At 31.6% G+C, this 18,037-nt stretch overlaps 1 protein-coding gene across 1 annotated transcript; it reads left to right on the forward strand.

The window, feature by feature from the left end:
* Positions 1-855: 855 nt before the first annotated feature.
* LOC131004256 (protein FAR1-RELATED SEQUENCE 5-like) lies at positions 856-4,147 on the forward strand. Its single transcript, XM_057930898.1, has 2 exons — positions 856-2,609; positions 2,702-4,147. Exons 1-2 carry the CDS (start codon positions 1,972-1,974, stop codon positions 4,062-4,064), a joined length of 2,001 nt encoding a protein of 666 aa, XP_057786881.1. The 5' UTR covers positions 856-1,971; the 3' UTR covers positions 4,065-4,147.
* The last annotated feature ends 13,890 nt before the right edge of the window (positions 4,148-18,037 follow it).

Genomic DNA, 18,037 nt, shown 5'->3' on the forward strand with positions numbered 1-18,037 from the left:
TCTCCCTATATATATATATTGCCAAGGAGTACTAATAGTTTTGTTTGTCAAACATAGCCGCTTAGATTTTTTTTATAAAGAAAACAGGACCACATATATATATATATATATATATATATATATATGTATATATAATACATTAATTAATACTGTCAATTCACTACTACTAACTTTTTGTAGCTTTTTTGTTGTTGTTGGAACTTTATTTTGTACGTCTTTTTGCATGTGATGATGAAAATATTGACAGAGATTATATTTTTGAATAGAATAGGCTGCATATAACATCACGTGTGTGTATATATATTACTTCCTCCTAAATCTTAATTTATCTATTTTTATCATTTTATAGTGTGTTCCTTAAATTCTTCCTTCTTTTATTTTTAATAATATTATTCCACATAATTCCATAATAAATGTGAAATATTTATTTCACTCACAGTTAGCTCAATCATTTTATTAAAACTAGTACTATCATTTTTAATGAGTAAAGATTAAATAGACAGATGGAGTATTAAGATATTTTATGTGGAAAAATCATTATTTGTTTTAAAATAAACTTTGATCATAGTATAAATATAAAATTCAAACTTTTTTTTTTTGTTTTTTTTTTACTTAGAAGATGAGTAATAGGATTTGAGCCATAAATCTCTCTATTCATAGAGATAGTCTTCATCGTTTAGATGTCTGTAAAGAGATAAAAATGCAATAATGAATTTAAACTTATGTATTTCACATGTCGTGTATATATATATATATATATATATATATATATATATATATAGGAATGGGATCATATAGATCCCATTCCTTATAATAGATCCGTAGATCCTAATATCAGCCGTTGATCTATTATTTTGTACGGTCCAGATCTGATCCGATTTTTATACCTAATTTTTAAATGCGGAAGGGTATTTTCGTCTTTTAATTCTTAGATTATATTTCGCATGCTACTTCGTTTTACCTCGTCGTCTGTTATTTTTTTACCTCGCAGTCTTCGCGCTTGTGTTTCTATATTCATTGCGATTCTCTTCATCTGTGAGAATCGTTCGTTTTCTCGTTCATGACGATTGAGGAATCAGGTATTGTTTGTTATTTGACGTTCATGACGATTCTCTTCATTTGTGAGATTATTCGTCGTTCAGTTAGTTCTTATTGTGTTTTGAATTGAGGAATCATGTATTGATTATTCGTTGTTCAGTTAGTTGTTGTTTTTTTTAATTCGTTGTTCTTCGTGATGAATATTATTTGTTCCTTGTATTTTTATTTTCTTTAGTTTGATGATTTTATCGTTTTTTTCTTCTGCATTATGTATAATAAATCGGAAATTACGTTTGCGTTATGTGTTGATATGAAATCTGTATTTTTTGTTTGGTTTTTTTTTTTATTTTAACTTATGTGCTGTGCTATATTTTTTTTACGTTAAATCTTTATTTAAAATTTTGCATTTGTTTAATATATATATGCATGTTTGTGGTTCGGATTATGCACGTGTGTTTAAATACTTTATTTTGATCGGATGTATTTATTTTGCTAATATATATTATGCATTCTCGTGTTTATGAATTATGCATTTGGTTATTTGAGATTATGCATTCTCATTTTTATGCATTCTCATTTTTATGCATTATGCATTTTTTTAATATATATATGCATGTTAGTGGTTAGTATTATGCATTTGTGTTTAAATATTTTATTTTTATCGGATGTATTTATTTTGATAATATATATTATGCATTCTCTTGTTTATGAATTATGCATTTGGTTATTTTAGATTATGCATTCCCGTTGTTATGCATTATGCATTTGGATTTTTGAGATTATGATTCATTTTTATTTTTATTTTTTGCAGATGGTGTTTTTTCTGATCAGAGTTCAACTTCTGATACAGTGTTTTTACCTGAATGTGATGATGAGTTTAAACCTATTGTTGGGAAGAATTTTTCTTCATTAGATGATGGTGAAAAGTTTTATATGGCTTATGCTAAGCGTTGTGGATTTAAGTCGCGTCTTGGTGCTGTTAAGCGTAAGAAATCTGGGGTGATTATTTCTAGACTTATTTTTTGTAGTCGGGAAGGGTTAAGTAAATCTGGTGGAAATATTAGATCTAGGATGAGTACAAGAGTAGATTGCAAAGCTCGTATTATTCTTCGTGTTGTTGATGGTGGTTCTTACACTATTGTGAATTTTATTGAGGGTCATAGTCATCGATTTGTTTCAGATAATCTTCAACATTTTATGTTGTCTAATCGTAAGTTGGATCATGGGCATAAGAAGTTTGTATTGAACTGTGTTAAAACCAATATTGGTCCTGTTAAATCATTCCATTTGTTTAAGGAATTGGTTGGGGGTTATGATAAAGTTGGATGTACAGCGGTGGATTTTAAGAATTTTGCACGTGATTTGCGTGCATATGTTCTTGGTTCTGATGCTCAGATTCTATTGAATAATTTGTTCAATAAGCGTGAAATTTGTAGCGATTTTCAGTTTGAATATGCAGTTGATAGTTCTGATAAACTTACAAGGCTGTTTTGGGCTGATCCTTTATCAATTCAGAAATATGATGCTTTTGGTGAATCTGTATCATTTGATGCGACATACTCAACTAACAGGTATGCATACTTATGATATATGTTGTGCATCTTGTTATATAGCATTATGAATTATGTTTTAAGTATGTTTTTCTTTTATTTTGTTGCTACAGATATAATCTTATATTTGTGCCATTCACTGGTAAAGATAATCATGGAAGTTGTGTGACCTTTGGTGCTGGTCTAATTTCTCATGAGGATGAGGAATCATATTCATGGGTTCTTGAGAAGTTTGTTGAATGCATGAGGAGAAGACCAAGGATGATTATTACAGATCAAGATCCAGCTTTAAAAAAATCTGTTGAACGTGTTTTATATGATACGCGTCATCGATTTTGCATGTGGCATATCATGGTTAAAGTTATGGATAAGGTTCCACATCGACTTAAGACCGATTTACAGTTTAAAAAGGATTTTAATCGTCTTGCATGGTCTGAGTTTACTGAGCCTTTGAGTTTTGAACGAAGATGGAATGATTTAATGGAGAAATATGGTTTGGTTGGTGATAAATGGTTTGATTCTATGTTTGCTCAGCGTAGTTATTGGATTCCTTCATTTTTTAGAGATTGTCATATGAGTGGGTTATTTAAGACAACGTCTATGTCTGAGAGTCAGAATAGTTTTTTCCGTAGGTATTTCAATAGGGGTGCAAATCTGATTGAATTCTTTATTCATTTTGAGCGTGCTATTGAAGCTCAAAGAAATCAGTGTGATCGTCTCAATAGTGTTGATGTTTCTTGTTTCCCAAAGTTGGTGACAGATCTGGCAATTGAAAGGCATGCAGCAACTGTTTATACTAGTGGGATGTTTGTTGAGGTTCAAAAGCAGATTGTTTCAGCTAGTTTCAGTTGCTGCATATTGGAGATTAGGACTGGTGTCGGCGAGAATGTTTATGTAGTTGAAGATGGTGAAAGTGGTAAATTTAGTGTCACTTATAATTTGGCTGACTATAGTTGCAATTGTGATTGCAAGCACTTTGTGAGGTGTGGTTGGCTTTGTTCGCATGTATTTTGTGTGTTGAAGAATGTTAAGATTCAGAGGATTCCTGATCAATATATATTAAAGCGTTGGACAAAAGGAATTTGCGTTGGTGGAAGTACAAATTCTGGTGGGACAGATACTCTCTCTCAGTTATATTCTTTAGCTTATAGTTGTATAGGTCTGGTTCAAGGTGATTCTGTAAAGATGGAGAAGTTATTTCAAACTTTGAAAGGTGTGCATGATTCTTTGTCTGTGAATAGTTCTAGCAGTTCAAATGATGATCTTTTTAATGAGTTTTATGGTGGTGCACCTCCTGAAGTAGTTGATGTTCACCCACCTGATATTGTGAAGACAAAAGGTAGTGGAAGTCGTTTGAAGTCGAGGATTGAGAAGGCTTTAAGGGATAAGAATAAACCGAAACGAAGATGTGGCAATTGCAAAGAGATGGTGAACCATGATGCTCGTAATTGTGATCAGGAACGTGCTGTTAAATAGGTTTTTTATATTTTATTTTACATTTTTTGTATAGTATTCTTGATTAAGATTTACATAAATAATTGAAATATTTCATTGTTCTACGTTTTGCGTATTATTGTTCTATATTATACGTTATTATTTTATCTGTTATGTATTTTATTGTTAGTTAACAGTATAAGTTAGACAAAACTATTATGTATTTTCGTATATATATTTATGCATTGTTAGTTAACAGTATCTGCATTTTTTGTTTTTGATTATGCAGTATATGCATTTCTTGTTTTTGATTATGCAATATATGCATTTTTTGTTTTTAATTATGCATTGTTAGTAAACAGTGAATGCATTTTTTGTGTTTGAATATGCATTGTTAGTTAACAGTATAAGTTACACAAAACTATTATGTATTTTCGTATATATATTTATGCATTGTTAGTTAACAGTATCTGCATTTTTTGTTTTTGATTATGCATTGTTTTATAATATTTTATTTTAGTGTTTAGTTTAGTGTTTAGTTTTTAGAGTTTAGTGTTTAGGGTTTAGTTTTTAGGGTTTAGTGTTTAGTTTTTAGGGTTTAGTTTTTAGTTTTTAGTGTTTAGGGTTTAGTGTTTAGGGTTTAGTTTTTAGTTTTTAGTGTTTAGTGTTTAGGGTTTATTTTTTATTTTTTAATTTTTAGTTCTTAGTGTTTAGTTTAGTGTTTAGTTTTTAGGGTTTAGTTTTTAATTTTTAGGGTTTAGTTTTAGTGTTTAGGGTTTAGATTTTAGTGTTTAGGGTTTAGTGTTTAGGGTTTAGGGTTTAGTGTTTTATTATGTTTAGAGATTATTGTTTAGTGTATAGGGTTTTTTTTTTTAAAAAAATGTATTTACAAAATAATTATTTGTAGTTAAAGTTTTATGCATTTTCATGTAGTAATATTTGCACATTAGTGTAGGAAATTATGCATGTAAATTGGAGATACTAGACAAATTAAAAAAATATATGATAGCCTGGAGACATAATAAAATTTCATCAAAATATCATAATATAGGACATCAAAATAACCTGGAAACATCACTGTTTTTCATCGACAGATCAAAAAAGGAAAGAAAAAAAAAAGATTGTTAGTTGTTTGCCATAGACATTCAGAATCATGTTTAAAGTCATAGCTTAAACCCCTATTCACATCCAGTGATCAAGCCAAGAATTTATGAGCTAAGGAAGAAGTATTTTGGGCAGATTCAATGACCCATCAGCACATGATACTCTGTATAAGATATTTGCTTCTTTCAGGTTGTGTGCTTTTTGCTCGTTGCAGTCACATCCGAGTATGTATGCGCAATACTTCATCCTCATTCTCATCATTTGCTTCTTTGCTTTGTTGGTCAGTCCGTGCCTCCAACTGTTTACGTCCCCCTTAAATGTTTCCATGTGTCTCATGACGTATATGCCACAGTCGGTGCTATTTTGTTTCTCGGCCCATGTTATCCTTGGAACTGTGAATGTGGGGTTGTCTAGCTTCTTTGCCTTTGCTGCCATTTTTCTTGTTCCCAATAAATTCTTCATGAATTCCACCTGGTTTAAGATTTATTAACATTTAGTTAACTATTATTTATATAATTACATACTATGAAATTGACACTATATATAAATGTTTTTAGGAACTTACCAACTTGATGCACATTTCATTGTATTTTTCAAAGTTACAGTCAACTGCAGTCTGATTTTTGTTGTCCAATATGAACACTGTTCCCACCCGTATGTCGATGCATATTAGGAAATAGTGTTCATACCTATAAATAGGGAAGAAGAACTGCAAAAACAATTAAAGTATGTGAGTTACAATGTGTTAAAGTTTTATATGTGTAAGTTTTGAATATATTTATTACATACCATGTCTATTTCCTTGAGCTGAATGCTTTTGGTGTTATCTAGTTCATACTGAAACTTTTCTTGAAAAACCTCTTGCATTTTTTCATTGGACCAGTTGGTATTTGGCATGCTGATTGTGATGAGCTGTATAGTATAATTTTGTTATGAAATAATTGTTAGCTATCATATATAAATGAATAATATTAAATATAAGATAATTTTATTATACTTACAGAAGGATCTGTTGTAGCAAAGAATCTGACTGGTGAATCCTTTGAACGGACTGATTCGTTTTCATTCAGAATCCTGCTCCAGATATCAATTACTGATATGTTTATGTATTCACCATGTTTCATTGACATTATCTCTTGTCTAGGGAGCTGCGTTTCCTTGTTCTTGAATAGGATGTCATTCCTGTTATGCATTTATGTTTATGTTAAATTGTTGATGTGTTTTGTAAAATAAATCTACAGACAATAAAAGAAACTTAGAAAATAAATATACATGGTGTCTTCGCTATTGTGCAGAGCAAAGTAGGCTAGCTGGTTCTCTTGTGCTGTCATGCTTTCAGAAGCGCTTAGTGATCGTCTTGCAAAAGGCGATACTAGCATTGCTGTCTTTTTTGTCTCCCTCTTGACAGGCACTTCTTCCGCATGTTCAGTATTGCTTCTGGTAGTTCTCCTCTTTGTAGGAGTGTCATCCAATTTCTAAAAATATGGTAATATTTTATGTTATAATTGTTGTCTAATAAAAGTTTTATTAATATGAATCATTACCTCTTCTTCTTCCTGCTTTCTTTTGCCTTTGTCCTTTGTTATTTTTTCTGACTTCACTGCTTTGAGTTTGTCCATTCTTGCTTTCATTTCCATCTGTAGTTGCCTCTGTTTTTGTCTTTCTGCAAGTGCCTCTTGTTCCAGTTTCTTTCTCGCTTCTGCTGTTTGATCTTCCAATTTTTTCCAAACAGTTTCATCAAACTGTTTGGCCTGTTCTTTCTTTTTCTTGCTGTGTTTTTTCTCAGCTTCTTGAACAACCTGTATACATATATATGTAAATTTTTGAATCATTATTTACCTTAAACCTGTTACCTGTATACATATATATTATTTGTACCTTTTCCATTTCGTTTTCGAATTGATTTTGTGCAGTGTGTTGTTCCATTTCATCTATCACGTCATTCCCCTGTTCGTATGCATGTATATGTATGAAAACATGCATTGTAGTGATCTAAGGTATGCATTATATATTAATTATTTAATTTCTTCTACCTGTTTTTTGAATTTTTCAAGTATTTTTTCTACCTGGCCTTCTTGTTCTTTCTCTTCTCCTGTCTCTGTCTGTTCTTTCTGTCCACCTTTTTGTGGTTCTTCCTCGTCCTTGTCAAATGGTTCTTTTTGTGGTTCTTGCTGGTTCTCAAATGCTGCTCCTCCCTGTTCATCTTTTTCTTGTTCTTCCTGTCCTTCTTTTTGTTGTTCATCTTCCTGTCCATCATCTTTTTCCTTTTCTTGCTGCACTTCAGTCTGTTTATGCATATTAATGTATTTAGAAATGCATATTATAAGACTATAATAAGGATAATATCTTTATAATTTATTACATTTACCTCTGGAATTGTAACTACTACGATTTCCGGCTCTTGCTCCTCTTCAGGCTGTTTACGCATACTTATGAGTTAAGAAATTCATATTTTTTGATAATTCTATGCAATAAATATAAATTATGTTTATATTATATATAAATGCATTACCTCTTCATTTTCATCTCTGTTTGGAGTTGAAAAGATGAAATTGTCATCATCCAGATTGATATTGTTGTCATCAGCGAACATTTGAGAAAGTCCAAGGCTGAATGTAGGAGCATTGTCCAATTCCTGTATGTATTCCTCTCTCATTAGAACAGCTTTAATAATATCATCTATTGCCTTGCATACATCATTCTGGCCCCAGAATATATCATCCAATTGAGATTCTCTCATCTCAGAAGAGCTTGGTTCAGTATCCCTTGGCTTTTGGCTGATGTCATATCCAATCAATTTGTGTGCGTGTTCCATTGTTTGCATGAAAGTGTCATCATCAAATGCCTGAGCAGGTACTGACTTTAGTTTTTGCACAAATGCAACAAGTTTTGTTGCAATCTCGCTGGCATCTTTGATGATTTCACTGACTGCTTCCTGAATTCCACTGGTTTGTTCTTCTGTTTTGAATGAATTGAAATCTTCATTCTGTGGAACTTCAATTGGGAAGCACACAATTCCATACCCAAAACCTCCAGCACCGAATTCATCATCTTCGCGTTGCCTCAGTTTCTGATAATCCCAATTTGAGATTGCTGGGTAGTTCCTTGAATATGACTTTGCAGCATAAGTTTTTATTCTATCCACATAGAATGCCTGCATTTTTTTGAAAGATTAAAGTATATATTAATGTTATAGAAACTTATGTTCAAAAATTATAAAATTTTAAAAACTCATTCTTACCATCAGGAATAATGTAGGCCCACAGAAGTTTTTCTTTTTGTCTTCCCATGCTTTTCTTTTTGAAATGAGAGATTTAATCAGAAAATCTCCCCAGTCAAGATTTCGAGCATCTTCAACATCATCGAAATGGTGTATTGTTGGAGCTGTGATATATCCAACATTTGTGTTCTCTATCAGAGATGCAACAACTAGAATAAGGAAATGGCGTTTGAACCAAACTCCTCCTTCCTCCAGTGCTAACATTTGAGTAGCAATCTGTGCGGGGCTTATTTTGTTTCTGTTTGGAAAAAAGTCAAACCACTCTTCCAGCAAGTCCTGTCCCTCATTGTTTGTCCTCTTCGCGATCTGTTTCTTCCCTTTCGGGAAACCAAAGACTCTGTACACATCTTCTTCTTCAATTAGCAGAAACTTCCCTTTTGCAAGCTGTAAAGCACAATCTCTGTAGTCAAAACTCTCCACAACCCAGTATGCCAAAGTTGAAGGGAATTCCTTAACTTTTATCTTCAATATGTTTCCAAAACCAAGCTCTATTATTTGTGCTTTTTGTGTTGGATTCATTCTCTCTATAGCATCAACTAACGAGTAGGTTGTTGTCCTACTTGTTAGTCTTTGCCCTCGACTCTTCTCTTTTTTCGTTTCTATTTGTTCAGCATGCACTACAACCTCTTTTGAGCTTTCGGATTCTGGACTTTTTTTGATTATCAGCCTTTTTGATTTTCTCTCTTCCTTCTGCTTTTGCTTTTGTTTTTGTTTTTTGGGCGTTGCGGTCGCCTTCTGTTTGCCCTTTCCTTTGTATTCTACTATTTGTTTTGATTTAGATCCGCTTCCTGTTGGAGTCTCTTCGACAAAATCATCATTTGATGTGTCTGTAATAGTTATTTTGCAATTAAGATAACAGAAAAATGCATAATATATGATACCGAAGTGCATAGTGCAATTAGTGGAAATGCATATAAATACTTGATGGCATGCATATTAGTATAAATGATTATGCATGTACAGAAATGGACATATGCATAAAAAAACAAAACCAAATGCATTAACTAACATAACAATATGCACAAAGAGTATGCAGAACATATTCACTGTACAGAACATAGTATACAGAATATATTCAAATCATTTATAGCCTCACTAACTTCTATTTTTGGATCTATTCATATTTACTGAAATGGACATATGCATAACAAACAAATCAAAATGCATTAACGAACATATCAATATGCACAAAGAGTATGCAGAACATATTCACTATACAGAACATAGTATACAGAACATATTCAAATCATTTATAGCCCCACCAACTTCTATTTTTGGATCTATTCATGTTTTGAAAGTTGTAATTATTTGAGTAGGGACAAATAAAGTATACATTTTAATGAAAAGTGAGGACCACATCTCTATAATATGCATAAACAATTCATGAAAGTCATAGATCACATAAAAAAAAATATAAATTTAGTGCTCTTTTTTTCGATTCCATAAATAGTAAAGTTAGGGTTTTCTATATCGATTTAAAATATAGTTACTCTTGTTTGAAGTTTGAAATAAGTTTAAAATTTGTGAAATCCAGAAGATGCATAATCATTTGTAAGCAAATGCAAAACCCTAGATAGACGAAAGCAAATTCAAACACTATGAACTGACCATCATCTTTCTTAGAATGTTTCTTTCTTGCTGGTTTTTTTATTCTTCTCGCCATTATCAGTGTTCTTGTACGAAATCGTCGGTTAAAGTAGAAGAAATCGGAAGAATGCAGAAGAAGAAGTGAAGAAGATGAAGACTGTTGATTTACGGATGCATTCGCGATGTAGTAATAAATTATTTACTGTCAGAAATCAAATTATTACTATCGCGACCGCCTCAGTAATAGTGTAAAATTACAATGCTACCCCTGTCAAATTGTTAATTTACAAAAAAGGCGGAACGGGTCGATCCGTTTGACCCGCATTGGATCCGCGTGTTTATACACGTGTCAGCATCCTGTTTCACCCGCTTTTTTGATCTAATGGTCTAGATTTGGATCTACGGATCTATTATAAGCATAGGGATCCACCGGAACCCAACCCTATATATATATATATATATATATATATATATATATATATATATTTGATCAGGCACATGTCGTATATTTCAAGAACCAATATTTAAAGAACCTAGAGCTTCCATCAATTCTCTCAGCCCCTCTACCGCCTCCACCACCGTAGCCTTTCTCCGCTTCTTCGCCTTCATTGTGTCTTCGATCTGCCGCTTCGATCTGCCACTTCCACTGTAGCCTTCTGGATTTTCGCCTCCACCCTAGTTTTCTGTATTTTTTATTTTTGTTTCTATATTTTGGGATGTGTAGATCTCTTTGTTATAAAGGCAGATATTCAAATGAGATCCTCTGCCCCAAAATATAGTGTGTACCACGTGTACCACTCTTCATTTCTTTATATTTATAAATTATTTTTTATTCAATTTTAATTTATTATGCTTTTATATAATATAAACATAATTAACAAGGGTTCACTCATCCATTTAGGGTTTATAATTATTTTTTTATATTTATTTGAATTAATAATAGATTATTTGGGTTCATTAATTCAAAGTTAGGGTATATAATTTTTAAAATTTTAATTTTTCAATGATAAATACTAATTAGAGTTTATAATATAATAATAATTTTTATTTTTATAAAAAACAATTTATAAAACAAAGAAATAAAGAGTGGTACACGTGGTACACATAACATTGTGGGACAGAGGATCCCATCTGGCAGATATTGTCTCATCAATAACTGGCTTTCGATTTTTGTATATATTACTCCCCACGAAGCATCACACAGTTTTCTTTTTGGTCTGTCCCACGAAGTATGACACGTTTCTAAAAATGGCAAAAAATTTACCCTTTATTCACATTTTCACTTTTTCACCTACTACATTTAACACACAAAATACCAATTTCTTAATTCCCGTGCCAAAAAGAAGTGTGTCATGCTTCATAGGACGGAGGGAGTATTTCGATTTTTGTTTCTCTTGTCTTCAATAACTAGAAGATCTCTTTTTGTTTCGATTTTGTTTCAATAGATGGGCATATCTCTTTTGTGTGTGTGTGTTTTTTTTTTTTTTTTTTTCCTGGGTTTTGCATAATTATTTCGGTGAATTCGAGTTGAATTCTCAAAGATTTTGTCAATGTTGCTGCTTGGTTGATCTATTTGAGAATATGTTGTTGGGTAGATCTCAACAAATTCTTAAACACGCTATTAATTCTTTAATTTTATTTTTCTTAATCTCCGTGTCTAAAAGTTATGTGCCATAAATAATGGGACGAAGGGAGTAATGTATTAATTAATTAATCAACATATTTATAACATTAAATAAATCATCTATATATATATATTAAAACTTGAATATTCAATTAGAAATCAATTTCAAATTAATTGTAAAATTGAGTGGTGATTTTGCAATTAGAATAAAATTAAAGGTTTATTTGTATGCTACATTTTTTTTCGTTTTTTCTCTTTATTATAATTTTATTCTTCTACAAAATCATGTTATTCCGTTAATGAAAATACATTCAATATGTATCTTAAAAGATCGTGACAGGAATTTAAATTGATAAACTATATGTAAAAAAGGTTTAAAATGGATAAGTTATTGTTATTTCAACTTGTGAAACAAATTATATATATATATATATATATATATATATACACACACACACTGAATATTTATGTATAAATACATATATGGTCGCGGTCATGGACGCGATAAACCACATGATGCAACCTCTAGCAACAAAAAGCATAAAGCATCCAACGAGCACAATTCATACAAAAAGGAAGGTGAATGCCAAAGGTGTGGTATGACAGGACATTGGGCACGTACTTGCCGAACAGCAAAACACCTTGCAGATCTATATCAAGATTCAATCAAGGGAAAAGGCAAGAAGGAGTCCAATAATGTTGACTTTGACGGTCCAATTGATACTACTCATTTAGATGTCTCCGACTTCTTTGATGACCCAAAAGGAGATAATATAGATCAGTTGATCGGTGGTGGTGTGCTTGAAGATAATAATATGGACACTGTTTAGTCCTTAATTTTTTTCTTTTCTAGTTGTTAAGATGACATTGCTTATTTCTACCTTTTAATTTCAAGATGTTGTTTTTATTTTTGATTAGAACATTTGCTTATTTATTTATCTTGAAATGCTTACTCAATAATAATTGATTTTTTTTTCAAAATTATCTCAGAAAATCAAATGGAATCTTGTGATATTTGTCTTGCCGATAGTTCCACCACACACACTATTCTTCAAAAGAAGAAGTATTTCCTTAAGTTGACATTAGCCGAGGATAATGTCAACACAATATCAGGTGCATCAAACATCATTGAAGGCTCCGGAAGAGCTTGTATCATTTTGCCAAATGATACTAAATTAGATATTGAAAATGCCCTGTACTCTAGTAAGTCTAAAAGGAACTTACTAAGTTTCAAGGATATCCGCAATAATGGATACCACATCGAGACAATTGCGGAAGGTAGCAATGAATATCTTTACATAAATTCTTTTGTTTCAGGCTATAAGCTGACAAAAGAAAAATTAGCAACACTACCTTCTGGAATGTATTACACATTCATAAAAGCAATTGAGACAAACCATGTCATGAACGTAAAGTTCAATGATACAAAAAGCTTTAAGCTTTGGCATGATAGATTTGGACATCCTGGAGCAACTATAATGCGCTGAATAATCAATAATTCATATGGGCACAACATAAGAATCAAAAGGTTCTCTTTACAAATGAATTCCCATGTGATGCTTGTGCGCAAGGCAAGTTAGTCATTAGACCTTCATATACGAAGGTTAATACCGAATCTCCATCTTTCTTAGAAAGAATTCAAGGAGACATTTGTGGACCTATACATCCACCTTGTGGACCTTTTTCGACACTTTATAGTATTGGTATTGATTGATATTTTTTTTATTGATGGTCACATGTATGCTTGCTTTCTACTAGAAATGCAACATTTGCTAGACTACTTGCTCAAATCATAAAATTAAGAGCTCAATTCACAGACAATTCAAAGAATTCCTCTTGATAATGCTAGTGAGTTTATGTCTCAAGCATTTGAAATCTATTGTATGGCTATTAGAATTGAGATTGAACATTCAGTCGCTCAGGTCCATACTCAAAATGGTTTAGTAGAATCGTTTATTAAACGTCTTCAAATTATTGCTAGACCATTACATATGAAATCAAAACTCCCAACTATTGTTTGGGGTCATGCCATATTACATGCTGCAACATTAGTTCGACATAAGCCAATCATGAATACTTCCCAATGCAAATTATTTTTTGCTGAGAACCTGATGTTTCTCACTTACGAACTTTTGGTTGCGCGGTTTAAGTCCCAATTGCACCCCCCACAACGAACAAAAATGGGTCCCCAACAAAGACTTGGGATATATGTTGGATTTGATTCACCCTCGGTTATAAGGTATATAGAACCTTTAACAGGTGATTTATTTACTGCACGTTTTGCAGATTGTCATTTTGACGAAATGACATTTCCAACATTATGAGGAATAAATCTACATCTAGAAAAGCACAAGGAACTCTCTTGAAATGAGAAAAACTTATCACATTTTGATTCTAGAACAAATCAATGTGAACAAGAAATTGAAAAGATCATTCATTTGCAAAAGATTGCAAATCAAATTTCTGATGCTTTTGTAGATACAAGAAAAGTGACACAATCTCACATACATGCTGCAAATACTCCAGCTAAAATTGATGTCCCTGAAGGACAAATAGCTTTGGCAGCAAATGAGTCCAAAATTCGTCAAAAACGTGGTCGACCAGTTGGTTCCAAAGATTCTATGCCTAGAAAAAGAAAGGGGCAAGATGGAAACCAAACAATGACGAAAACGACTAATCAATCAAATGAAAACGATGTAATTCCTGAAGAATTACAAGTATCTGAAAATCATGAGATCTCAATAAATTATTTACATTCGAATCAGATACTAGAGAGAGAAAATATCATCGTTGATGATATATTTGCCTTTCATATAGCTCTTCAAGTTTTAAATGAGGATCCTGAACCAAAATCTGTTGCACAATGCAAACAGAGACTTGATTGGCCAAAGTGGAAAGAAGCTATAGAAAGGGAATTAAATTCCTGTGATAACCGGAAAGTATTTGGGCCTATAGCCTTAACTCCGGAATCTAAAATCCCTGTTGGATATAGATGGATTTTTGTTAGAAAGAGAAACGAGAAAAATGAAGTTACGAGATATAGAGCAAGACTCGTAGCACAAGGTTTCTCACAAAAACCAGGAATTGATTATGAGGAAACATACTCTCCAGTAATGGACGCTATTACTTTTAGATTTTTGATTAGTCTGGCTGTGTCACAAAGGCTTGATATGCGCCTTATGGATGTAGTGACTGCTTATCTATATGGGTCATTAGATAATGACATATATATGAAAATTCCCGAAAGATTTAAAATGCCTGAAAGATTGCAGTCAAAACCCAAAAGTATGTATTCAATTAAATTGCAAAAATCGTTGTATGGGTTGAAACAGTCTGGTCGTATGTGGTACAATAGACTGAGCGAGTATCTTTTGAAAGAAGGATACAAGAATAATGATATCTGCCCTTGTGTTTTCATTAAGAAAACCGAAATTGGATTTGCAATCATAGCAGTTTATGTTGATGATTTAAATTTAATTGGGACTCCTGAAGAGCTCAATAAAACTGCTGAATATTTGAAGAAAGAATTTGAGATGAAAGATTTGGGAAAGACAAAGTTTTGTCTTGGTTTGCAAATGGAACGTATCCGTGGAGGAACGTTTATCCATCAATCCACATATACAGAAAAAGTGTTAAAACGCTTTTACATGGATAATGCACATCCATTAGCATCACCAATGGTCGTTAGATCTCTTGATACTAAGAAAGATCCATTTCGACCAATTGAAGAGGGTGAAACGATACTTGGTCCTGAAGTACCATATCTAAGTGCAATTGGAGCGTTGACTTATCTGGCTAATAATACTAGACCGGATATAGCTTTTTCTGTTAATCTTCTAGCAAGATTTAGCTCTGCACCCACTTTGAGACATTGGAATGGTGTTAAGCACATTCTACGTTATCTAAAGGGTACCATTGACCTTGGATTATATTATCAAAAAAATTCTGATAATACTCTAGTGGGGTATTCAGATGCAGGATTTTTATCCGATCCACATGAAGCTAAGTCACAAACTGGATATGTTTTCACATGTGGTGGAACTGCTATATCATGGAAGTCTGTGAAGCAAACATTAACTGCAACATCCTCAAATCATTCTGAAATCATTGCAATCCACGAAACAAGTCGAGAATGTGTATGGTTGAGAAATGTGACGAGTCATATCCAAGAGTCGTGCGGGTTAGTTTCATCAAAGGCCAAACCAACTGTTTTATATGAAGACAATGCTGCTTGCATCGCACAACTCAAGGAAGGATACATCAAAGGCGATCGGACGAAGCATATTTCTCCCAAGCTCTTCTACACACACGACCTTCAAAAGAATGGCGATATCGACGTTCAACAAATTCGCTCAAGTGATAATCTGGCGGACTTATTCACCAAGGCATTACCAACATCGACATTCAGAAAGTTGGTACATGAGATCGGCATGCGTCGACTCAAAGATCTTCTATGATCTCAAATTCAGGGGAAGCAGTTGTACTCTTTTTCCTTCGACTAGGTTTTGTCCCATTGGGTTTTCCTAGCAAGGTTTTAATGAGGCAACATTTTTGTTTTAGGGATTGGTCAATCAAGGGGAAGTGTTGTAAATATATCTATAAGATATATCTTATGTGTGTTGACCAAGAAATCTCCCTAAAACCCTAGCTTCCTACTTGTATAAATAGAGGCCTTTAGCCTCCATATTGTATACACTTCATTCGTATTCTCTACTATATTCTCTCGCTTCTCTCTAGTTTATAACAATATATACTATTATCATATACTTATATGTATGTTTTGTGATTTTTTTGTATCGTTTTCCTTTTTTATTTGAATTATTAATGATAATTTAAAATTTATATTTAATTTTAATTATAAAATAATTTTATTATTTCATCATGTGGTAGATTAAATTAAATTTCATATCACTAAAACTAAACTAAATATACATGAAATTGGTGAAAAATATAGTACTATTGTATCCATTATAGTGAGATCTAGAGTGACGTTAATAAAAATTGAATTTAAGATATTAATTATTTTAATAATATGAAAGGAAGAATTTAATTGTAAAAATATTTATGCACTTTCATTTTTTTATATATATAAATGAAAAAGCACACAAATAAGCAATCACTTATTTATGTTATGAGATTTATTAAAATAAAAATAAAAGTAAAAATATATTATGTGTACATATATATAAGTAAAAATATGTTAAAGAAAATTTTCGATTAAAAAATTAAATATATGACTTAAGTTATTTAAAATATCCTAATGATAAAATATATGACTAATGGACCCACCTTAAAAATTAAATATATGACTAAAGTGATAAAGATAGTTGACTAAAGTGATAAAGGTGTTGTGAGTGGGTCCACTAGTGATAAAGTGTAGTAAATATAGAATATAAAAATGATAAAGGTGTTTTAAGGTGAGTCCATTAGTGGCAAATGGTAGTAAATATAGAAAAAAAAGAAGAGTAAAATGGTACAAAAAGTAGAATAGGGCATTAAATTGTGGACAGATTTTTAAAGGCAATTAGGGCATTAAATTGTGGACAGAGGGAGTAATATTGTGTGTGTGAATTAGTAAAGTTATGTATATATAGAAATTAGAATCTCACAACAAATTTAAATATTTTCTATTATTATTTATGAAGTCGAAATGTAGTTGTCGAAATTAGAATCTCACAAAAAATAACACTTACATTGTTTATATATATTGTAATATACATGTTTAAATATTTTAGTTACATACTTTTATTTTTTAATAATATTATTTCAATACATGAAACAAAACAAACTAAGTATACTTAATATTCATATATGTATTTAAACCAAGTAGTTATGAGATTTTATTTCAATATTTATAATAAAATTAGTAATTTTTATTATATATAATTATAATCTTTTATATGATAATTAAATTAGTATATATTATATATATATAAATAAAAATAAATATATATTTCACGTGCATTGCACATGTGCTAATGTTAGTATATATGTTAAGATATAAAAAAGAACCGAATATATTAAAAGATATAATAATAATTTAAAAAAGAAATTAATTGACTCAATGCCACAGAAACTAGTTTTTGTCACAATTTTTATCCCATAAGTACTAGTACTAATTTTGATCACAACGGTGACAAAAACCTACTACCCTATGCCACATAATTACATAAACTATACTATAGTACCATTCCATTATTATAAAGTGTATGGTGTGTCAGCTAGGAATGAGTTGTTTCTTGTGTAATAGTATTGTTTTTCTTTTTTCCTGGTAGATGGGACTAGTACAGAGATGTGTCAGAACAAAGAAAAAGAGACAAACTAATTGATTCATAAAATTATCATCTTCTTTTTTGATCTGGGAAAGTGAACGTATGAGAATATGTTGCAAATATAAAAATATAGGAACTAATTAAAATC

This window comes from Salvia miltiorrhiza, unplaced genomic scaffold (genome assembly GCF_028751815.1).
Source record: "Salvia miltiorrhiza cultivar Shanhuang (shh) unplaced genomic scaffold, IMPLAD_Smil_shh original_scaffold_358, whole genome shotgun sequence".
In the NCBI taxonomy this organism is placed as follows: domain Eukaryota; kingdom Viridiplantae; phylum Streptophyta; class Magnoliopsida; order Lamiales; family Lamiaceae; genus Salvia; species Salvia miltiorrhiza.

Excerpts from the sequence above, each read along its gene's own strand:
- LOC131004256 (XM_057930898.1), top strand. The coding sequence starts at position 1,972 with ATGGCTTATGCTAAGCGTTGTGGATTTAAGTCGCGTCTTGGTGCTGTT. Across the intron at positions 2,610-2,701 it reads GCGACATACTCAACTAACAG|ATATAATCTTATATTTGTGC; the intron begins GTATGCATACTT and ends TTGTTGCTACAG.